The sequence below is a fragment of the Indicator indicator genome, chromosome 1 (assembly GCF_027791375.1).
Source record: "Indicator indicator isolate 239-I01 chromosome 1, UM_Iind_1.1, whole genome shotgun sequence".
Lineage (NCBI taxonomy): Eukaryota > Metazoa > Chordata > Aves > Piciformes > Indicatoridae > Indicator > Indicator indicator.
The window spans coordinates 61,768,834-61,793,978 of record NC_072010.1 but is presented as its reverse complement, the minus strand read 5'-3'; the positions used below and the strand labels follow the sequence as shown (position 1 = coordinate 61,793,978).

Genomic DNA, 25,145 nt, shown 5'->3' with positions numbered 1-25,145 from the left:
ACCGAGCGTGGGAGAGCTCCTTGCCCCACACACCATACATCCCACCCCCGGCAAGGCACCTGCGGAAAGTTGCGCGGAGAGTTCCGCGCCAGCGGAAGCCTGTCTCCGGTCCTTCCCCGCACAGCGGTGCAGAGGAATCCGCTGCTGCAGAGCATCGGCAACCCTCTCCCGGGAGCGACTGCGTCCCTCGGCAGTGGAGCGAGTGCCGGAGAGCCCTGCCGCTGCTGCCCCCCCCTCCCCCCTTGAAACAGCAATATATTTGAAAACCGCGCGATTTTAGTAAAGAAGATTTTGTGAGGTTTCTTTCAGTTAATTTTATGCGTTTCGCGCCCCCACCCTGCCGCCGACTTCGCCTCGCGTGGGCCAGCCGCACCTCCCGCTCAGCCCCGGCGTGACTAAGAGCGAGTGAGCAACCCCTTAGCCTGGCAACCGCCCGCAAGGCTGGGGAGGGTGTTACCTGCCGGCCCTGCTCGGTGGGGCTCGGTGTAGCCCCGCCTGCTGCCGCGGCGGTAAATGACACACGCGGCGCCCAACCAGCGCGGCGGCCCGGCGGCGGCCCTATGAGCGGCGGCGGCGGGGCGGCAGGGCCGCGCTTATATGGCTACGGCGGCGCGCTGCCGCTGGCCGTGTTCCTGTGCTGGGGATTCGCCGCGGTAGCAACAGCAGAATCGGAGAAGCGGCAGCATCGCGGGTTGGAGGCACCGCTCGTCCTCCTTCTTTCTTCTCCGCGTTAGGCTGCGCGGCGGCGCAAGTCGCACGCCTGGCTTTCCTCATCCTCCTGCCGCCGCGGCGCGCACTGCAGATCGCAGAACGGGAGAGAGAGGGGACGCTTTGACGCTGCGACCCTCCCCTTCCCCCCACCCCTGTTTTGTTCTGGGTTTATTGAAAATTATTTTCGCCCCCTATTTCTTGCCCTCTTCCGCACCGGGGTCTTTGCCGGCGACAAGGACAGCTGTGCTCCCTGGGGAAGCCGGAGCCTTGCGGATGCACTTCTCCGGGACCGCCAGAGCTTACTCCTGGAGTGGATTTATTGACTCGCGGTTGCTTCCGAGCTCTCCGAAACAGCCCGAGCTGGTGCCTGTGCGGATTGCAAACTGCAGGGAGCAGTGAGAGAGACACACAGGAGGAGCCTCCTGCTGAGGCTGTGTCCCTTTCCTCCAACCTTTTATTTCTCCCACCACCCTTCCATTTTAACCTTCCTTTTTTGTTTTCATTGTTTTGTTTTGTTTTGGTTTTTTAACTCATTTGCACGCGAGCCTTAGACACTGTGAACGTGTATGGCGCACTGGATCCAAATGGGAGTTGGCAGTTTGCGTTGCATCTTTCAAGGCAGCCGGGAGACCCCCAGTAAGAGGAAGGACTGAGGCGTTTGTTTTTTGTTTTTTTTTTTTTTCTTACTGCTGTTACTTCGGAGGTAGCTTGGATCGTACCTCGCAGGAGAATTTCCTATGTAAGAGTGGCATACATGACTCAGTAGATCTGCTTGCAGCTCTCGCCAAGTGCATCGTTGACGCTTCGTATGTGATTTTTCTTTTTCTTTTTTTTTTTTTTTTAATCACTCCCGGCTGTTGGGATACCGGGCACTCACGCCTTTCTGTGGCTGCTCAGGTGCGGGGAAGCCGCACGGCGGAGTTGGCGAGGATCCGGGGAGGTACTCGGTGCCGCCTGCGACCATGGCAGCGCGGAGGCGAGATACCTCCGCCTGGAAGTACTGTTGGGGAGTCGTGATGGTTTTATGCAGAACTGCACTGGCGAGGTCCATCGTTTTAGACCCCATATATTGGAATTCTTCCAATCCCAAGTAAGTTTCCATCTTGCTTCCGCCCGCCGTCTATAATCCCTCTCCCCCTTTCTCCCGGGAGCCGGCGGTACCCACAGCCGCGGTGTGCAGGACGGGTGTGGGGAGGACAGGGCTGTGGCCGCCGGGGACGAGTAGGGGGCCATTGTGAACAGCGGCTGCTAGGGACTTAAGCCTGAGCTGGCAGTGGGATCTGCCTTTCTCTGGAGCAGGTGGTCTGTTACGGCGGAGCTGCCCCACCACCGCTTGCCGCCGGCGGGAGGGTTCCGAGAGGGAGGGGGAGCCGGGACGGGGCGGTGGATCGGGAGCGGGGCGGCGGCATCAGGCTGAAACCTGCGGGTGGGGTCCAGGCCCCGCTCCCTCGGAGCCGCCGCCTCCCCCAGGGTCGGAGCAGCGGCGGAGGCGGGTCGGACTGGGCTTTACCAGGAAAGGGTGATACTCTTCAACTTCTCCGTCTGCAGATGCAAACTCATCCCATTTGACTCCAGCGAAGTTACATCTGCTTATAACAGGGCTAAATTTGGTTGTGGAGTTGATGGTGTCAAGGCACATGTCAGTGAGTAATGAACTAAGCATTACCCATCACACAACCATTTAGTGTCATTCTTCATTAACAATCCCAGGCAAAAAAACACATGTGTTCCCAGGACTTCACTACCAAAGCACACTCTGAAAATAGAGGCGTATTCTTTAAGAAACTTATTTATTTACATAGAAAATTACTGCTACTGGAAAGAAGAACTTTTTTGCAAAGTGGGCTGTCTTTCTAAAGGGAAATCTGAGGCAGTGATGAAAAGAATTCTATTTTTTGACATGCAAAATAAAAGTTGGCTTAGCTCAGTTGTGAAATCCTTTGAACTTTTTGTGACTAAACCCACTGTTTTAGTAAAGAAAAATTACGATAGGAAGAAATAGTCTGTAGTGAGTTTAGGGATTTTCACACCAGAAATAGGCTAAAATAATTAATTTTAACTCATGGGATATCTTCCACTGTATGCTTAAAAGCAAATAATACGCTTGTATTAATTAAACTTAAGCATTTTTTCCTTTTTTATTAAATCACAAAGTACATTTCTTTTCCTGGGGGACGTTTTGGAGGAAATGTTAGGTGATGACGAGACAAGAATGGGTATTTCCTGGATCGGGGATTAATGTAGGCGGAAGGACTTCCATGAGTTTAGTGAAGATTTCAAAGTTTGAATTTGGTGTAGCATCAACTTTCTCAAGTAGTTTTGCGTTACAGTCATTACCCACCACTGTTCCCCCCGAAGTGAAAAGTCGCTGCAGATTCATGTCAGTGGTTTTTCAATAATGGACACATTTGGTGTATCTTTACAGATTCCCTTACAGAAAAGTGTTTTGTGTTTGGGTTTTTGTTTGTTTGTTTGTTTGTTTTTTTTAAAAAAAGTGGGGGGGAGGAGGAGGTGGAGGTGGTGGTGAAGGAAGAAACTGACAAGAAATGCTGTGGACCGTTCAGTTCCATGTTTTTGTTCCTAGCATTGCATGCAAATGATCATTCTAAATGGATGCACCAGGTGGGAAGCCAGCTAAAATAAAACATTTTAGTTGCAGTCTCTGGCTCTGCGCTTTTATGATGCTACAGAGCTAAAGCTTTTCTTTGGCGTAAGAAAGGTACGGCATAACATCTGACAAGAAAGCGACCCGGACAGTTATAAAGCGGGGTTTGTAAGGCAGTTTGAATTCTGGAAAGTCAAAGGCTGCGAGCGGGGGTTGCAGTGCGTTAGTGGGCCTGCTGTGCTAGTGGAAACAGGCTCGGCTCCAGTCGTAGAGGCAGGGGAGGGCTTTTGCATCCCCAGGCTGTGTGGGTTTGTGCCTACAGAGGTCACTGTTCCAATGCAGAAGAGCCCGCTGCTGCTCCGGCCGCTCATCCACCAGCCCCAACCTGCCTTCACTGCTTTAACTTACCTTGATGGCTTTTATTAGCCACCAGTGAAATGAAAAGTATCCGAGCAGCTGAATTCAACTCATCTTACAGAGCCTGGGGATATGCTTCCTTTATCAAATACTAGTTGTGTTTCCATTTGGCTAATTCTAAACTATTTGATTACCAAAAACGCTTGAATGTTGTTAATGGTAGATCTAATGATAATGTCTAATTACTTTTCCAGCTTAAATGCACGCTTAAAAATAGGTTGTGCTGTTGATGTAATTGAGTTTTCTTGAGTGATTCATTGAGGCTTAATCACCACAGTGAAGAAGTACACTATTAAAATTAGTCTTTTCAATTGCTGGGGCTAGTGATTTATAGGCCACTTGGAGGCCTGTAGTTTCAGGAAGCTTACGAATGCATTACCAATATTGCTGCCGGTGAGACAGCTCCACTTCTCAGAGCAGGATTTCTTACTAATTCTAGTCACAATTGTTTGCCTGAAGGATACTGAATAATTTCTCCTTAGATGAGGTTGTCTTCACTGTGAATTCAAGCTGAATGTTAGCTTGATAAGTAAGGTGCTGAATAGATCTTGGCACAGTATAATAATAAAGCTCCTTTTTAGGTTTGAAATAATAACTATCTTTGGTGCTGGCTAATTTATTCAGGGAAGCTGCACGTTTAACTCTCCTGAAAGCCTTGACACATAAATCTGCTGAACAGGTAGGCAATTAAATGCTGAGACTAGTTGTTAGGTTAATATAAAGTATAAAATAATAAATTTTAGGTTAAGGTGGACATTTAAACTGAATTGGGTTTGCACTGAAGTTTAGAGGTTATAATTTCTAGCACGTGGCTGGGATGGAGAACATGTGGTAGCTATTTGAACACAGATCTCCCCTTTCCCCCCCTCTCTCCTTTTTTAGTGATCTGCTTATATTACCCCAACCAAATAACAAGTGACAATTTAAGTGACATACAGAAAGTAATTATACCTGCAACTTCATTGCTTGGGAGGTTAAACATAATTGTTGCAGATGCTTTTGGTAGACTTCACAGACTTCTCATCTGAAGAACCTTAGACCTTATGATCATGAAACGCAGAAAAATTGCTCTGTAGATGTAAGTCCTGTTGACGCTTTCTAATAGGTGACTTTCCTCCTATGTTGTGCCTGCCAAGACAAACAATGTTTATAGATAGCATGCATTACCTCAGTTTCACCTGCGAGGTCTCAGCACTGCCTCTGACTGTGTCAAGAGACACATAATGCTATGGAGGACCTTTAAGTCAAACGGTGGAGAAATCTCATTCAAAACCCCCATTGCTTACATCTGAGTGTCACTATTCCCCTGCATTATAGGCTAGTGAGCAAAGACAAGTAAGATGAAGGTTATCATCACAAATGATGCTTTTGACATGAATTATGTTATATAACTGTTTTTTTTCTCCCTTTGATAATCATTTATATATGGGATATTTCACAGTCCATCTCTGAATGAATGGTAGCATGTCAGAACTGATAAAATAAGCCACAATTGATGACCCTGTTAAATGTTCTATTCAGTAGCATATAGACTGGTCTGCTTTTCATTGTATCTGAAATTCTTATTTTTGTAGGTAAACAAATGCACATTCACTACCAATTGAATAGCCCCTTGAACTATGCTCTGCAGTTTGCATTTGGGTTAATCTTGTCGGTTTTAATATAGAGAGGAAAAAAGGAGAAAGCACCAGGGGTGGAATTGTTAGTGCTTTCACATCCACATTCCTCACATTTTGTCAGGATGATAAACTGTAGGTAATGGACAGCCCTTGTTTCACAGGACAGGCAAGCCAGCTGGAGCACAAAGAGCTTGCTAAAACGATATCTCACAACATGTTTGAGAGCCTCTCATCTAGACAAGAATTTATTTGTGATTCCTGTGGCATGGGACCGCATTTTCCTAGCCTCAGCAATTACAGCTTTAAGCTGAAGAAATAGGTAGTAGGTTAAAAAGGTCTAAATTTAAGCACATGCTTCAAAATTGTACCCAAAACATAGCTGTTGACACTTGGTATGCTAATCCAGGGACTGAGTGGTGGCTTCCAATATATTTGATATCTCGCATTCGTAGCCAGGTCCCCAAACTGCAATTGAATTAGCAAAATGGATTCAGAAGAAACTGAAGGATGATTTCTTTTGAGCTGGTTATTTGCTCCAGCCTTTTATATGTGGAGTATAATTGCAATATTATTTATAGTAATTGTCTTAAAGCATGTTATCTGTAAGATGTGCTGCATTGTTTCACTTTATTTAATGAAGTAATTGCCTTTAAAAAGGCAATGACTAAAAGTCAAACGAAAATCACTGAAGTTCTCCCTCTACCCATATACAAGAAATACCTCCAATGCTTCTTGCCTCTCTTGCCTCCTCCTCCCCACCCCTCACTGCCCTGTTTTATTTTAAGATGATAAGGATATCACATCATTGCTTCAGGTGTGACTCTCAAATTCTCAGCCAAGGTTCCTGGAATTAATAGGAAGTCAGTGGAGGACCTGAGGTGACTGCTGTGACACGCTGGCAAAGACAGGCCTTTCAGCCCTGTGCAGCCGTCAGAGCCAGGGTTGCTTTTGGGGCTTTTTTTTTTTTTTTTTTTTTTTTTCATCTACTCTTCCTGTGTCCTGCAACCTGCAGTACTTGAAACTGCTTGTTGCAAATGAGAAGAAAGTGTTGCGCTGAGAAAAAAGTAGTGATTAAAATGTTATTCTATGGGCCTAATGTCTGCCTGCCTTGGCTGCTGACATAAAGAAACCTGTTTTTCTGGTCATTTATCATACATCTACATGGATTTGCTTATGAGCTCATTCTTTGTGAGGCGTTGTGGAAACTTAAATAGGAATGCCAAACTGCTAGAAATATTTTTATTAAAATATGTGGTGTCACAGAATGTAGACTTTTAACCAGAACACTTTTGTCTTGAGTAAGGGGAGTTTTTTTTGTATGTAGGGAAGGAGTGGCAAGGGAGAAGAGTTGAAGAGAAGGTTTGCATGAAAAGCAGAAGGGAGGATGGCAAATGGACAGTGTTAGACAAGCCTGGAAAAACTCCTGTGGCTTCATTGTCTCTTTAAAGCCAGAGAACACAAAGACAAATGCAGTTCAGCCTTTCTCCCATGATGGAAAATGTAAACCATTGACACAGCTCCCATGTTTAACTTGTTTAATTCTCATTTTAAATTCAGTACTATACTAGCCATGTGAACTCTGAAGATTTCTTTAGTAATCCATTTTGTAGTTCCGAATCAAAAACAAAGTGAAAAGGTCTGACACAATTTGCTTTTATTTTTAGGCAAATCAACCCTGGTCATAGTTAATAAGGGGATTACAACCCAGACTAGGTCTTTACAGATGTAATGTAAATCAAGGGCAGAGTATAAAGAAACTGATCCCTTTTGATTGAAGTATGGTAAAAAGGCATAGAGAAACTAGCAGCAGTAATCTGATTGTATGGCAATAAAACCACCATTTTCTGTCTTTCAGATAAAAATAATGTGGTAAATCCATGCAGTTCATAAGATGTAAAGGCAGATAAAGGGTGATGCCATGGCAACATATAGATTAGCTTGATGTTAGAAATGACACGTCTCTGAAAGGGGTGTTGGAAACTAAGGGCCTTGCTCCGGGCTGTAAGGTATTATGTGAGAACTGCACAAAACTTGGAGGCCAGGATTAAGAAGTATGAAAGGCCTACTTGTGGCTTGGGATGGTTGAAGTGTTAAAGAAAAGCTGCTCAGTTCTTGCTCATTGGTGGTGTATAATATGGTAAAGATAGATTTCATTTACTGCTTTCTGCTGAGACGGGGACCGATTAAAACTTGAGATGGCTGCAATTGTTAGGTGTGGAAGATTTTCCTTTTTAACTCCTGCCCTAGCAGCAGCCTTTCTGAAGAATTAGCTGCACTTGGGATTTGTTGCCTTAATCTATTTGGGCTTCAGGCAAGAGCATGCTGGTAAGGAACAGGGACCAGAGGGAATAGGTGGGAGTGAGGTTATCTGGAAAGAAAACAGAGACTTTTTGATTTCAGCAGTGTTTGTGACTGTGGTCTCCATCTCACACTCCATGGGAGCAGCAAAGATAAGCATGCTGCATTGTCTGTGCCTTGGCCAGGTGATACTTAAGCATCTCTTCTCTTGTGTTTCCAATCCTGCAAAAATATAAAAGAAAAAAAACAACCCACAAACAAAACAGCATCAGTTTGTATTTACCAATGAAGCTGCAGATAACCAAATTGATCTGGTTTAGTCTCCAAGTTGAATATATTTCTGAAAGGGAGGCTGCAATCTAGAAATGAATGAGATAAGCATCTGCCCAATTCCACATACCCCCCCCACCTTCCTCCGCAACTTGAAATCATTTGGATGAGTTTGCTGTCACCCCTGAGTTCATCCGGCAGACAATCTAGCCATTGTTTTGTCATTTATTTTAAGCGATCTGTAGCTGTAAAGGTAGTAAAATACCTCTTCTAGTGCAGCTACTTTGACTTATTTTGCCTTTTCTTTTAAAGGACCTTCTAAATAGTTAAGGCTTACTATTCTACCCAACTGACAACTGTAAACACCCACAACTTCAAGTCAGCATTACATTGCAAATCAGGGGTACGATTCAAACGAGAAATGCTTACTTTATTGCCTGCTTGCTTGTCTGCTAAGGAGAAAGCACTCTGCATTTGTTAGGCAGAGTCTAGACTTGAAGAGGAAAAATACCGAAGCCTGCAATAACAGTTGTGTCTTTAGGGAGAATGAGCTTGGGATGAGCTCGGAAAAAGGCAATTCATACTGTTTGTTTGGCAGTGGTTCCGGACACTTTTTAAGTTTAGGGTTGGTTGGGTTTTTGTTCGTTTTGGTGTTTGTTTTGTTTTGTTTTGTTTTTTTTTCCCCCATTTCGGGGGGTAGGGGTGGATTTGTTTGTTTTAATAAAGTCGTTAATTTCATGCTTGAATTTATCGTTCTTATCCTACCCCATAGTAAGCTGGAAAGCTTCACAATTCTGACAGAGAAGGAAACTCCAGAACCAAAACTGTCAAGCTGCTGATGCTGACGTGATTTGGCAAATGAAAAATAAACAACTGCATATAGGGAGCAGAACATATTGGCAGAATATACGGGGCCTGAAGTGCTCAGATACGTTTCCTCCCTTGCAGTTTAACCTTCATAGATCTATATCAAGATCCGATTCATTTGCTGAAATTCTCCAAAGCGCTCGGGCACCCTCAATCTAATTTACAGGCCGGTCACATCCAAGCACCTTGCATTCTGCATTTGACAATGATTGCTAATGGGCCATTCAACTAAAGTATTTGCTTGTTAACAGGGAACAGAGCATGATAAATGTCCAGCAAGCTTGCGGCCTCCTTCAGCTTTTCAAATGCAGACTGGTGCATATTTATGGCAGGCAAATGACAAAGAGAGAAGCTGAATTACTCTGGCCTTATGCTTTCTGTTCGAACAAGGGTTAAAGTAATTAAAGAAATAATGCAAAAACCGATGTCCTTTGTTTGCCCACCATTATCCAACATTTAGCTTTCGAACCTGCCTGTCATGTCACATTTCAGAAATGTGCCAGATAAGGCTCGGTTAGTTTGTCGGGGCACAGAAAGCAACGGGTAATTCTTTATGGTGCGCATCCTGGGCAGTGCACACCAGGTCCCTGTTCCCATATAGAATCCTCTACAGGTTCTCCTCTCCTGAAATAGTTTTCACTGACGTGCATTAATTCGAAGATGTTCTTAAAAACACAGAGATTTTGCAATTTGCACTTCTCTTGCCCTAAGTTGAGAAAAAAACACCCATAAACCCCAAACCCAAAACAGCAGAGAAGCATTGAGGAAACAAACACACTGCACCCAGTGCATTTCTGAAAGCCAAGCATGACAACAAAATGGAGGAAGGAAAAACATTTTGCCTCCTCTGCCCCAAGGACAGATAATCTCTTTGAAACTATAAAGCATGCACACAGAAATTCCTTAAACTACGAGTGTCTTCAGTGCCACCTTTTTTTTTTGTCATGCTTGTTAATTCATGTAATTCATGTTTAATCTTAGCCTGATTTTCAAAAGTCTTAGAGCAGCTTTAAGTGCAGAATTACAACTGATAATTTTTAACTCCATATCTGAAAATGCTGTTAAGTATTTTACTAGTTGTGAGTAGAAAAGCATGTACAAGGCTTCTGTCTAGCTCCTGTTCAACTCCATGAAAGTACCTCTGTTAATTTAAGTGACCATTACATTAGCCTTCAAGGGCTTTACATTATAATTGTTTTTACATTAGGCAAAATTTTATTTTTCTTGTAATGAACAAAATCTATCATTTTACTCAAAGAAAAAGAATATCTAGTTTTTCCCTCCACCTACCCTTCCCCCCTTAACTGAGAGACCTTTCTTTGATGTAGTTATATACATTGTCAAAGCCACTGGATAAGGGCAGGACCTCTATCTTTTTTGGCAGTCCTGGCCAGCCAACACCCAGTATTTATTGCAGTATCAGCATAGTAATTATCATGTAGCTGATTTAAACTTTGATGTAATAGTCTGTGCTTTCTTCTGTCTTTAAACATAAGTTCCAAGCCAAAAAAAGGTAAAGACTCATAGAGGATTATGTTGCTAGGTGAATCATTCCTGGTGTATGGCATATACTGTAAGATCGGTTTTCTGCCTATAGTGTCGGCAAATGTCTCGTGGTTAATGGCTCAAGTAGGATTTACAGAACTTTATTTAGTAGGATTCAGAGCTGTGTACACTTTAAGCATAATCACATTTTACATGTATCAACCAAAAATGAGAAATTATATAGCATGTCTTACACAGGAGGATGGGTTAGATGGTGGAATGATGTGTTAGGCTGAAAAATCTGTGATGGCGCAAATTACTTTTCACTGTTTTCTTAGATTTTGTTTGAATAGTATATTTACTTAGGTACTCAAACCAAAGAACAGCAACAGGGAAGGTGAACAATGTGCTGTAAAGGGAAGTATGCGTTAAAGCTAATAAGACAGATTTAAAATTTATTGTTAGTAGTTAAAGCCCAGTTGAAATTGAATGCTATTTTATTTTGGATTGGGAGTTCTGCCAGACTCCAGCCTGTCAGAGCTGAGAAGACTCAAATCAAGTCCAGGCCTATTTCTGCAGCAAACGGGAATCCTGGCTCCCTGCCTGTGGATTCATTCAGGAAGACCCATCTGGCTTTTAATGTTCTGCAAGTTTGAAGCAGTTTGTTTAAGGAACCTATACAGCAAGCGCTGGTGAAAGCACACATAACTGCGCTTCTGACTATTATTTTGCATTTTCATTTTTGCTGGTGCTTGCCATCTGCTTACCTACTGCCAGAGCTGCAGTTGGTTTCTATACCTGACTGGATAAAATGTAAATTTGGAGTTGAGAACATCATGATTCCTTTTGAGAATCTGCAATCCTGTAGTGTTCACTGTCCGCGCTTAAGTTGCTTTATTCAATGTTAATTAATTTCAGTTTAGTTCAGAAGCAGTCTAGCTGAATCATGCATGACATGACATTTAGGTTTTGTTAGGTTTTCTCTTTTTCCTTTTCCTTTCTTTTTCTTTTTTTCTTTTTGTTTTTCTTTTTCTTTTTCTTTTTCTTTTTCTTTTTCTTTTTCTTTTTCTTTTTCTTTTTCTTTTTCTTTTTCTTTTTCTTTTTCTTTTTCTTTTTCTTTTTCTTTTTCTTTTTCTTTTTCTTTTTCTTTTTCTTTTTCTTTTTCTTTTTCTTTCTTTTTTTTCTTTTTCTTTTTCTTTTTCTTTTTCTTTTTCTTTTTCTTTTTCTTTTTCTTTTTCTTTTTCTTTTTCTTTTTCTTTTTTCTTTTTCTTTTTCTTTTTCTTTTTTTCTTTTTCTTTTTCTTTTTCTTTTTCTTTTTCTTTTTCTTTTTCTTTTTCTTTTTCTTTTTCTTTTTCTTTTTCTTTTTCTTTTTCTTTTTTTCTTTTTCTTTTTCTTTTTCTTTTTCTTTTTCTCTTTCTCTTTCTCTTTCTCTTTCTCTTTCTCTTTCTCTTTCTCTTTCTCTTTCTCTTTCTCTTTCTCTTTCTCTTTCTCTTTCTCTCCCTTTCCCTTTCCCTTTCCCTTTCCCTTTCCCTTTCCCTTTCCCTTTCCCTTTCCCTTTCCCTTTCCCTTTCCCTTTCCCTTTCTCTTTCTCTTTTTCTTTTTCTTTTTCTTTTTCTTTTTCTTTTTCTTTTTCTTTTTCTTTTTCTTTTTCTTTTTCTTTTTCTTTTTCTTTTTCTTTTTCTTTTTCTTTTTTTCCCACGGTATTTCCAAGCTATATCAATTAGCAGAACGAAGGAAGGTCACACTGGCAGGCAAGATAGCTAGTCTGTTTGATAAATATTTTTGAGAGATTGTTCCTTCTTCCAGACAGTTTTCAAGCATTTTTGAAGATAAACAAAGGCTACGTCTTCATAAATTCATTGTTATTATAGTCTTTCCATTCTGTGGATCAGTCTGTGACAGCAAGGCAAGAATGATGGCACTGGTCTCCTAGGGCCTGAGTCAGAAAACTGTCCGTATTCAGAAAAGCTTGTGTTAAACATGTGCTGAATGCTGAATATTTTTGCTGAACTGGGACAAATTTAATCATGAGCTGTCTTGAACCGTGGGCAGACTGAAAAAGTGTTTTGGGTTGAACAAATGTGGCTCTCTCTAGTTTCATAGCATTTTTTTTGTATCAGAAAGTAGTGTCAGAAGCTACAGCCCAGTCTACATTTAGAAGAAGCCTTAGTTTTCCTTTAGCTTGCCAGTAGTCAGGCTAGCTGTCCCAGTAGCAATCCCTTCTGTCATCTGGGACAGCTTGGGCAAGTCCATCAGCCTTGCTCCTGGAGGTCTGGCTGCAGCAGTAATTCTGCTGGAATCAAGTTCTCTGTGCTTTTGCTTGCAGTTACATGTAATGTCAGCAGCATGTTTCTAGTGATCACTGAGAGCAACCTGACTATTCCAAGAGCCCAGGTTACCTCCCTGAGAGACAGCTCTATTTGCAACAAGTTCAAAGGTGGGCTGAGCATCCCTGTGATAGAGGCTGAACAAAATGCCAACATCTCATGGACTCAGGGCGGTGGGTTAAAATCAAGTGGCTGGAGTTCCCACTGTCCCCAGCCCTCTGTTGAACGCTCTTTTGGACACTTCCACCTGAGGCAGAGACATCCAATCTAGTGTTGAGTGCACTTCTGGGTGTTTACAGGAATTTTTAAATGACTTCAGTGCCATTTTAGCGTAATTTATGAGGCTCATACTTGAAGCAGGCCAAAATCTGGTTTTTGGTTTGTTAGATATTACTGTTAACTTAGAAGTGGCAGTCGTAGTTTTACTCTGCTTGTGCAAGTCAGGCAAGAAAAGTTGGTATTTAATCTAAGAACATAAGATCTCCCACTTACAAGTGGCTAAATCTTGTGTTTAATGTGCAATGCAAGTACAGACTGATTGTAGATCTTGCATTTGGATTTTTGCTCAAGGTCTTTTTCTCTCACCTAAAAACTATCTTTTTAAATTTAATATAAAATGAAAAAGGATGTGGTCTAGGAGTGATAAACAGTTGTAACTGGATTCTGAAAATCTTTGCATAAGCAAAATGGGTTTGGTTTGTTATACAATGCTGTTATTGATTTGACATAACTTTTCCTTAAAGTTGTTAGTTAAACACTTGTTCTACTTCCAGTATTTACTTATGCAGGCAAATGGTATGCAGCAATACATTTTCTAACAACTGTAAAGCAGCTGTTATTTTTTTCTTTGAATTTGAGATATAGTCACTGATTATTAATGTCTCATCAAGTAACAAGACAATCCCTGCCCTCTTTTATAGACTTTGCTTGGAGCATGTCTTGGAACAAGACTATACATGTATGAACAAATTGTAGTTAAGAGAAGGAAGACTGCAAACTTTGGTTGGTATCCTTACATTGTGGCTGACATAAGACATTTGTTTTTGTAATAGGAATGGTATAGAAGGGCATAGAATAGCACAGTGATAGAACAGTCTGTTTTTTTTGTTTCTTTTGTGATTTACAGTGCCCTTTTTGAAAAGTAATTCTTTGGCAAATGCCAGCTGCTCCCTATTAGCTTTCTGAAAGCAAAAGACTTTAGTGACTTGTGTAAAAGCAGCACACATGGTTTGGTTTGACTTTCCATTCCACGCTAACTACTGCTCTACATCTTTTCAATAAAGTGCCATCTTCCTTGGGTTTGGCACACCCAGCCTCTGAATACAAGTTGAGCAGAGCAGTGGTTTTGTGTTATGCTGAATTCATGACACAGATTTTTTTTTTCCCCAAAAATCCGAACCATATAAATACCTGATTATCTTTGCTTTGAGAGCAAAGAACTGCTTTAATATTCCCAGTAGCATATTTTGAACAATAATTCTTTAATTAAAACAACATTGGTCTCTTCCTGTATTTCATGGCTAGCAAATGAGAGAAAACACCATGGTTAATATCAAAGAGAGTCAGTTTTCATTACAGTAATGGTTCAATTGTGCAATGCTGTAGGCAGTGAAATTTAATATTATTGTGACTTATATTATAATTGTAGGATGACAGAGGAAAATGGATTAAGTTTAAATATAAGTGTACACAGCAGCACATGGACTTTGTCAAATAGAAGCAGAGGGTTGAGGCTGGATGGGCCCCCCTCTGGCTCTGTCATATTGAATTAGTATTTTGTAAATAGTTGGCCACTAGACTATAGATTTATTACCTTTTGTAGATCTATGTGGACCCACACAGACATATGTAGATTCTGTACTGACTGTAATTGCAGTGTGGAGTTGCAGAACAGGTTTATGCCTGTAGGCTTGCAGAGTATTTGAATGTCTAGGCTTCTTGTCTTCACCTTTCATGAAAATATTCTTGCCTGCCAGTTTGTGAAGTTTTCTTCTGAAGGATACACCCATGCTTTCAGTTAAGGGATTGCTAACATATGAATGGCCTCAGACCAGAAAGCTCTTCGTCATTCTTTTTTTCTTGATGAATAAAACAAATTCAAGTTGCAGATGATCTTCACTTTAGAAAATTGTGCTAGAGAGACAACTAGTGTTAATGAGCAATATCCCTTTCTTTCCCAGTTGCCCATATACATGCAGATTAAAATGGAAGATGGTAATTTAAACCATCCCATTACAGATCTCTTTAATGGAAGATCAGGGACAATGAAAGCTGGATGCTTCACTTGTTTACAGTGTAGGCAAGTGGGAGATGGCCTGAAACCAGTGCTTGATAGTCTACTAGTATGTAAATATGATGTCATGTCAGATTACCCCATATCTGCACAGCATTTCTCAGACATACATTCATGTTGAAACCTGTTCTAATGTTAAAGTGCAAAAGGGGGCAGTAAAGTGCTTTCCAAAAAATGTTTATTTTTTTAAGAGTATTTTTTGTGGCAAAAGTTGCATTTGTCAGTAAGGTTATAATCTCCTGTATTTAAAATAATGATCACATGAATATCTTCTGTTTGAAAGGCTTAGAAACATCACCAAAGTGTATCATTAAGTATTGTGGGAACAGCATTTGCTGTGTGTATTTGCATGTTCTGTCCTTTAACCCAGTCCTGAAACGTGATATATTTGGAAGGAATCAAAGGCAGGAAGCTTTCCTCATATATATTTAGGACATAGCTATATGAAGCACTTCTGAAAGAATTCCAACTTTGCTAATCATGTCTGGTTCTCACGTTGTGCATTACCAGCACTGCATTTCTAGAAAAACAAAATGAAAAGATGCTGAGGCTAGGGGTTTCTGCTTCAAGTACTAAAGTGTGTAGTGGTGGCATGGGTCAAGAGTTGGGCTCTCATCCAGACCTGCATGCATCATTTGTCAAGAGGTAACTAGAAAGAACAACTAATTACAATGCACCTACTGAGTGTTTTCTCTTTCAGAAATTCCTCAGAATAAGCCATTTATACAGTTTGGCTACATCTCTCCACTGCAGCCACTTGAAGTGTTTAAATTCTATGTAGGAGGCATGTTTATGCTGAAATGCAATAAAAAGGAGAATGTGCCTCTGTGTGTTTCCATGCTTGTTCATGAGAGAGAACAGTGATTTAAGGAGTCATTCCCTGTTCTCTGAAGTGGAGCAAGTCCAGTACTGTTGTGAGGGTTCATATTTCTGTAAATGCTGATGAAATGTTAATATAACACACTTTAAAATAGAACACTGGTCATATCCATTCTTTTTTTTATATATTTTTTTTCCTCCTCCTTAGTTAGAGGACTGTCCTGAAGCACATTAGTGGTTCTTTTGTAGTAACCAGAATTGATTTAGTAAATGGATCTGAATTCTCTAGTGCTTTAAGTACTTTTAGCAGAGCAGTAATTGCTTTCTGCACAATAATACAAAAAGTTAATTGCTATTAATAGTGCTTTATGTGTAGGTCATGTATGAAAAATTAATATAAAATCTATATTTTATTTTAAAAAATTCCTTTGTCAACTGTAGTAAAAAATAGAATCATGCATCTTTTCTTTCAGCACTTTAAGCCTTATCCATGTGGTAAATGTTCTAAGCCAGGCTGCATGTTCTTCTGCAAAAAGCAGATCTTGTTTCCCATTACAGAGTTAAAACCAAACAGATAAATGTTTCCTCTCAGAAGTAATTTTTTAAGACAGAGGAAAACATGCGTCTCTTCTATGGGAGGACAACTGTGCATTCATTTTCACACCTTGGATTTACATTGGGGACGGAGGGGTAAAACAGAAGTTAGTCTGAAGGTTTTGGTTGTGTGTTTTTTTTGCTTTGTTCTGTGAGATCCAAGCAGGGAGGGAAAGGACAGCTTTCTGGCAAAACTAAACTATCTGTTGCAGGCAGAGATGCAGTTGAAACATACATTGTCCTACAGCAAAATCCTTCTGGCAGCAGCATGCTAAGGGGTTGAAGGCAGAGTGCTGCTGCCACTGCTCAGTGAGGGGGGCTGGGGAGAGGGAGTGCTCCTGGCATCCCCAGCTCCATGGCCACTGTGAGATGCCTCTTATTTTTTCCATGGAATGAGATCACATCCGTACCCTCATGCATCGCATCTTTTAAGGGCCCAGGTTTTCTCTTAGAGTGTCTCCAGTGTGTTCGCTGCCAGGTTGCAGGTATATCTGCACATGTGAAAGGCAAAAGGGATATGGCTCTTGCTCAATATCACGGTTCAGCTGCAGGTTCTGTGCTCTCTCAAGAGCAAGACACCTGTATGACTGTCCCAAGTGTCATTCCTTCACTCACTTCACCTGGGGTGAAGAAGTGAGTATCTGTGTCTTTGCAACAGCAGTAGTCACATTAGTCACATGAGTTATTCAGTGAAGGAAACTCACAACACATCTTTCTAGAAAACTGGTCAGGGCATTTTCTGATGCATTTGAACAGTGTCTGTGGGTGTTTTTCTATACAGTGAAAGTTAGGCACTTTGAGGACTGTGATGTGGTAAAATTTGTCTCTGAAATCCTGCAAATCCATGCAAAAAAAAAAAAAAAGCATTCTCAGCCCATCCTTATTTTATGCCTATTAGAAATCCTTTCTTGTATTTTAAATGCTTTCCTCTAATATTTGCAAAAGGTAGTGCGATGAATCGATAAGTGAAACAGCTAAAATTTCATACATTTTCCTCCTTCCCTGTCCACTTTAAATTTTGAGAAAACGTAATAATGCTGCAGAATCATTCTTGTGTAGCTTATTAAAATTTCAGTTGTAAATATATTGCATTGCCTTGCCTTACTGAAGCCAATGTAAGTTTTGCAACCAATTTCAATAAGAATAGGTCTAGGAAAATGGCTACTTTGGACACATGGAATGGGGGCACTGCTACCATTCTGTGTCCAGGGTAGTGATTGAAACAAAAATAAACCCTTGACCATTTCTTTATGCACTGCACTACCAGTGTTTCACCCAGGTAGTTCAAAAGAAGATGGGTTCCTTTGGAGATGAGGAAGAGGGAGGACCAGGAAGAACCATGAACCCTGGGATGGAGATTAGTTACAGTTTTAGGGGATTATTTCAATTTATGAATATTCTGCAAGTTTTACTATGGGAGGGCCTGAGCCCCAAAAAATAGTTCTTCGTTTTCAGTGGAAGTGAGAAATGCAAGAGCTGCAGCTTTAGAAGCTTGTGTTACAGTATTTTATAATCTGGCTTTGTATAATGTGGTACTTAACAATAAAGATATTAAGGGATGTGCATGAATATATTTGTTTAATTATTTCTTTGAATACAGTTCAGTTTCTAGCCTGCAAGTCCTACTAATGCAAGTAACCATTGCTTACATGAATACTTTCATTAACTGCATGGAAGAATGTTACATGTAAGTAAAGGTCAGCAGATTAAACTTTTATTTATATTCAAACCCATCCCTATTTAGCATGTTCTGTTTGTTATAGTATTAAAGTAATTTAATAATAGTTCACTGGAAAAGAAAAGTATCTTCCAAAACTCACTTAAAGGAATTCTAATAATATGCTGTACTTCTAGTTTTCAGAGTTTCGTTTGTTAGCCTGTGTAAAGCCAGTCTGTCATTTTGCTGTGTCACACTATGGTGATTTTTCTTGCAGAGACTTCACATAGGAGTAGTGCCTTTTTAACAAAATTTCTTACCCATTTTGAGACACAGACTCCACACTAATCCTTTTTGATGAAGCTTTTTTCCCTGTCCCACAGGAATTATTGGTCGTCTTCTCATTGAATTCGCATTCATTTAATCCATTTAAAATGGAGTGAGATCAGTCCTATAAAATCACCACTGCTACAGAAAAGCATTTCAGGTTTACAGATGGATATATAACCTATATACATGTGCCATATCTTTGTATATGATGTTAAATGTGACAGAACATAATGCGATATCTCTGTGTGGAGCAAAAACTGCTAGAGAGTGTTCTGTGGTTTTGGATTTTATTCAGTTCAAAGTCTTTGGAAATCAGTAAACTATTCTTTATCTTATTGAGCAAGCCTTGATTTTAGCCCACTGGTACTTAACTGAAATCACTAGAACCTTTTTCTGGAACTTTTATTTGCTTTATGTCAAGCTGGTAGGACTTTTGCCTTGCTTAAATATTTTTCCTATGGACAAAATTATATTCAAAATATAAATGTTACCTTTGTTTCTTGAAAACCAGGTGATAAATACATATGCTAATTCTTTTTTTAAAAAGTAAGGAATTGTACATGCAACATTATTCTGTAGTTTCTCAATTTACGGTTGTTCAAGTAACAGACTAACTGTATTATTAGTGTTCATGACATTTCTTTAATAAAGTTTTCAATGAATAACTTTATAGTTAGGCTGGTAGTTAAACTTCATAAAGTTAAGAGCGGATAGGACTCCCTAACAGAAGATTTCAGATTGTGTTTTTAGGGTTATTTTTGATACATTAATTTAGAACTAACTGCCTACACCAATTAGTTCAGGTACGGTATTAAAGCACAGAAATTTGGCACTGTTTCCCTAGTTAAATATATAAGGCTCACAACAAGTACTAATGTGTTTTCTAAAATTGCATTTATTTTATAATTATTGGGATATACTTACAGCTGAGTGTGCATATGTATATCTATAGTAAGTGTGTATATATTCTTGAAAGTTGGGAAAATCATGGCAACATATTTGTTACATCAATCAATATTGATAATGAAATCTCTAAGAATTTTTTCTCTAAGAATTTTATCTGATAATTTTACAGTTTCAGAAGTGTCTGTGTAGTACAGCATAGTAGAATGAGAAAGTATGCCTACAGGTAAAGTTCTAATATTTTTAAGACTACAGTTATGAAATTAGGCAGATTTGAGTGGCTATCACAAAGGAAAACTCCTTTATATTTTGATGTGGTTGAACGTGCTACATTTCCCTGAATAAGGAGTAGATTTTTAACAATTTTTTGTGTAGAAGTTTAAAACCAAATTTAACTTCTTTAGGACTGTTATCAGTAACGGTACATTAGTGCCAGGAACTGCTAGGCCTCTAAATAAGTGATACAGAAAATTACTGTAATATTGGTGGCATTGAGGAACACACTACTCTGTTCCTATTTTCTGCTCATATGTAACACGATTTTTTTATCTAATATAGAACTTATTTTTTTAAAAGGTTTGGGAACTCGGCATATTGCTTTTATTTGTTATGCTGCATGACTAGTTTGACATGATGGAGAAATTCACATCCATGTGCCTTCCACAGATGTCAAATGTGCCACACAACACCAGTTTTGGGCTGACAGGGAGAATGCCCTCTGTATCCAAAAGTGCCAGACAGAAAGTGCATGAATTTCATTGTACAGCTTTTATTGCAGAAAACACTTTTCTGTGTTTTCTCACCATAAAACCTATGATTAATTGTGAGAAAGATCCTTCAAATGCTCCAGTCTCACTGTATCTGACTGCTGACAGAAATGATTGGGGAAACTCACTAAGCATAGTTCCTCAGTTTCAGTTGGGCTACAGGAGCTTAATAAAGAACATTTAGAGAAAGTTTAGAAAGTTAACTTTTTTGTAGAAAGCAGTGGTTTCAGTGCTGATGCTATCCTGACTGCTCAAAGAACGTGTCATTCTCCCAAGCAACCACTGGAGTGACGCAGCCTCCTTGGGATTGATTAGTCACAGGATTCTGAAAACCTCTTACTCCATCTTTAATATATATTTCTCTTTTTTTTTTTTGTTGGGGGGGGGTGGGCAGAGAAGAAAAGTTTTTTAATTAGTTGAAGGCACATTCTGATCAAACTCATAAAGCTAGTTAACTTTGTTTTTACAGACGCCATTGTGCAAACATTTCAAAAGATTTGATGCTACCCCAGGATGCTTAAGGCTACATCATCAGTTGCAGAAATATTTAGGAATAATCCTGAAGTTTTTGTTAGGTTGAATGTACATTGTCCTATTTTTATTTATTTTTTTAGATATAAGGTTTTAAAAAATGGGATCATAAAACAGTAGTCTTAATCCTTCTGAGATTTAATAAATAGCTTCAGAAAATGCTTAGTACCCAGCAAATGATTTATTTAAAGTCTTTATGAAAATACTGTAGCAAAAATATTACACAAAGGCAGGGATAGTAATCATGCCTTCTACTAATCAGCCATGGTAAATTTTGTGGCTGAATTGAAATGCATGAGGTGAAACTTTTATTCTCTCTATCCATATTTGTGCTGTATTTTTGTAAAGAAATAAGGAAAGTAAATTGGAAAAATATCTTTCTCGCAAAGGTCATGATCAAAACTGCAAACTGGAAAAATTTTCAATACAATCAAGTTCTCAGATTAATCCTTTCATTTTCAGCCTTTTTTCTTTCCTAATCCCATCAGCATTAGATCCTACAAGTTCAGAAACTCAAGTGGAAGGAGATTTACTGAATTTAGTTCTCAAACCATACAGACTTCAGAGCCATAGCGAAAATACTTCCCTGCCATAAACTCTAACGAGTCTGTTTAAAGCTCTTGTAAAATGTGTTTTAGCTGTCTGTTGGGGGTGGTTCTGCCCTCTACCTTTTATGGGGCAATTCCTGACTACTTAAGCAAGACACACAAGCGTGCTTTCTCTCTGTTTCTGAAAGTTGCCTGGCACACTGTCTCTGAACCCATCTTGTGTGTAATCAGAGTTTGCATGTAGAATGCATACCGCTGCTGTTTCATTACGCACACACACATATATACACAAAATTTAAACCTGGAATTTATGGATTTTATTTTTCAGGGCAAATTTTTTCTGACCTTACAGATTTCGTGTTTGTTATGCATGTGAATCTACACTGATTAATTTAAACTCTACAATCTTAGTCTCATGTATTTCATGTTGCATGAAGAAAACTTGCTGACAGGAAGAAACATTTGCATTGATGGGATCATGCAGCCTTTGTCCTAGCATGCAGATGGGGGAATATGAGTTATTTTCACCTTTCTGGTACAACACTGCTGCACAGGAGAAAAGTATAATGGGACTATGATCAGGCAAGGTGGTAAATTCAGTCACAGGTGATGGAAACTCTGTCCCTTTGCCCTGTACTCAGCCCTGGCTAGACCACACCTTGAGTACTTTGTCCAGTTTTGGGCCCCTTAGTTTAAGAAAAATGTTGAGTTTCTCAAATGTGTCCAGAGAAGGGAAACAAAGCTGGTGAGGGGTCTGGAGCACAAGCTGGAGAGGCTGAGGGAGCTGGGGTTGTTTAGCCTGCAAAAGAGGAGGTTCAGGGGAGACCTTATTGCTCTCTACAACTACCTGAAGGGAGGATGTAGCCGGGTGGGGGTTGGTCTCTTCCCCCAGGCAACCAGTGACAGAATGAGAGGACGCAGTCTCAAGCTGTGCCAGGGGAGGTTTAGGCTGGATGTTAGGAAGAAATTCTTCACAGAAAGAGTAATTGGCCATTGGAATGGGCTGCCCAGGGAGGTGGTGGAGTCACCATCCCTGGAAGTGTTTAATATAAGACTGGATGAGGAACTTAGTGCTATGGTTTAGTTGATTATACGGTGTTGGGTGATAGGTTGGACTTGATGATCTCAAAGGTCTTTTCCAACCTGGTTAATTCTGTAATCTGGTCAGAGTCGATCCGTGAGATGAGCCTTCATAAGGATCCCTGCTGCTTCCTTGGCAATGTTTGTGAGATGGGTTCTTCCTCCTGCCATTTCCCTGATGCCCTTTTAGACCTGGCCTCTCCCTCAGCTGTCCCTTCCTGGGATGGTAACTGAGGAGGCTGCATTTTCATCATTCCATTTGTTTCAGCATTTTGGCTTTCAGGGAATGGTAGTCACTGCATTCCTTTGGCAGTGTCTGAAAACCAGAGGAGGAGATGCAGCTTCACCCTGTCTCCAGTACCTCTCAGTTTGAATAGCCATGGCCAAGCCTACTTTCTGTAGTCTGAAAATTACAGTGCCTGACACAAAAGAGGCCAGTGATTTGTACATCATCAATTGCTTTTCTTGCCATAACATTTCATTGTTCTTTCCCCCTAAATCTGTAATTACATGTCTTTGTCCTGTTATGTGCTGCTTCACAACAAATACAATTCTTACACAGGCTTTGTGAGTGAAAATCCTGCTCAATTAACACAGATCATAAACTTGCATTGTGTGACAGCAAGCAGTTGTAAACGATGGATTTGAAATTTGGGGCACCACATTGTCCTCTTCTCTAATTTAATAAGTTCTACCCCAACATTACTACATGTTGTGGGCTCCTGTTGCCAAGACAGAGACTAGAGGTCACTGAGGCCTATAGCTTTGTTCTGCTTGGACCTTAACACTCTTAATTTAAAGTTTCCAGGAAAGTTGTCTGTGAATAAGCTAGATTTACTATGTGTACTGTTTAAATGTTAGTGCTTGGAGAAGGGTGTTCATTAGGCAACAATTGTTTCAGTCATTTTTTCAGGCTGATTGTCCATTAAGGAAGACCTTTGGAAAAGGCTGGCAGGCAGAAGAAAGAGGAAAGAAAGTCAGTCTTTTCGGTCTGTGCACTCAAGGATGTTGTGTTGTTGGCTGTAGTTCCAAAACACGCACTTCTTGGCCTTAATTGGAACAAATATATCTTACAGAGAAAGAAACAAACAAACCTGCTGTGGCTTTTGTCCCTGTGAGAACAAGGCTTCTCCTTTTGTGGATGAATCAGTATTCTCAGTAATTATTTATATTCTTCCTTCATGAAGAAGTGGTGAAATTTGCTTATAATACCAGTAGGAAAGATACAATATTGAGTTTGTGTAAGAAGTCTTTAAGGCAAAAGTACACTTTCTTTTCACTTGTAGCACAGGAAATAAATAAGAGCTAAAATAAAGACTGTAATGGTGGAGTTTGAGGAGAAGAAATCACTGTAGTGTAGAGTCGCACTGTCATGGAAAAATGTTTCATCAGAAGTATGTATGGTGCTTGGGTCAGGTAAATCTCTGTCCACCCCAGGTCTGTAAGCATGATCCTAACGAGTGACTGATGTCCCTTTGTAATATCAATCAGCACCTTAAAACGTTGTTAAATCTTAAAGTTGTTTCCTTTTCTACATGGCTGCTCAGGGTGCTTGAAAGATTAATCTTGTCATTCTTCCATGCTCAAAGTTAGCAAAATATAGGCAAGAATAGTAGAAATGTTACCAAAGCAGAAAAACAGGATTGTAGGCCGCCAGATTTTGTACTAGATGTTGTAAATGGCCAATTGTGGAAGAAATAGCAGTGTCTGCCAGAGATGTAACACGTAGAGTTCCCGAAACTGGAATAAGGACTAAGAAATTCAATCCATCTGTACTTTCAAAGATCTGACCAAACATCTTGTTAATTTTATATTGAGCCAGGGCTGAGCTGTTAAGATCTGGTTTGCTCAGTTATTTTAGTTTTGGAAACTACGTGTTTGCTCCTTTTTGTCCACATGAGATTTTATCAAGGGTCTCACATTTTCTTTTTTTTTCCCCTCTTTTTTTTTCTTCTGTTTTAGATTCCTTCCAGGACAAGGATTGGTACTATATCCACAGATAGGAGACAAACTGGATATTATATGCCCAAAGGTGGACTCTAAAACTGTTGGTCAGTATGAATATTATAAAGTCTATATGGTTGATAAGGACCAAGCAGATAGCTGCGCTATTAAAAAGGACAATACACCTCTACTCAACTGTGCCAAGCCAGATCAAGATGTTAAGTTTACTATCAAGTTTCAAGAGTTTAGTCCTAATCTCTGGGGACTGGAATTTCAGAAGAACAAAGATTATTACGTCATATGTAAGTTCAAAGTACCAGTTGTTTATTCTTTTAAATAAAATTGTTTGTTGTTTTGCATGTTGTCTTGTACAATGGAAGCAAACTAAGAAGACTGTGAATGGGTTTGTATTTTTTCTCCGAAAATATTTTCTTGCCAACATATTTTTGACATAATTCCTGACTTCCATGGGGCCTCTGTCTCTTTTTCCTTTGGTATGTGTAAACCAAATTAGATTGTATTTCCATGCCTTTAAAGGGCTTCTCCATTTGTCCAATATACTCTGTGCTGTGTTCATGTGGAAAGCTGTGTGCAGCTAAATCGTGGTGTGTTTCCTGCTCACAGGTCTAGTGATGTGCCATGCTATTGGCCTTGCTCTCAGATGCTCTTATGCCAGGATCAGGGTTAGGGTGGCCTGGCGATTCTGAACTGAGGCATCCTACATGAGATGGCTGGCCATTACTCCAAGTGGTCCAGGGATTCTCACAGGAAACACCTTTTGGCTGCTTTGGAGCCAATTTTGATAGTGTTATTTCCCCACAAGAGTTTCTGGTAGGCTCTAGTTGAACGTGCCTAGCCACAAAATGTACCTGTGTCCATACAGTAGCTAGAAGAGTTGTTGGGCAAAAACCTAGACTAGCCTGATCTTGCATTTCCTTCTTTTTCATTGTCCTGCACTTGAAGAAAAGAATGACTGTGTTATAGGCCTTGTGTACAGCAATATAAACTTCATGTAAATTTTAATCTGACCAGGGATTTATGGCTGAAAGCGAATCTGGGGGTAACTGCTGTGTTCAGTGA

General features: G+C 40.1%; 1 protein-coding gene across 3 annotated transcripts in view; it reads left to right on the top strand.

Moving 5' to 3' along the window:
- The first annotated feature begins 1,673 nt into the window (after positions 1–1,673).
- EFNB2 (ephrin B2) overlaps positions 1,674–25,145 on the top strand; it is a 42,326-nt gene continuing 18,854 nt past the window's right edge. For all 3 annotated transcript variants that reach the window (XM_054383470.1, XM_054383478.1, XM_054383461.1), the window contains exons 1-2: positions 1,674–1,801; positions 24,084–24,367. In XM_054383470.1, coding sequence (XP_054239445.1) covers positions 1,674–1,801; positions 24,084–24,367 — 412 coding nt within the window. The remainder of the gene's footprint in view (positions 1,802–24,083; positions 24,368–25,145) is intronic.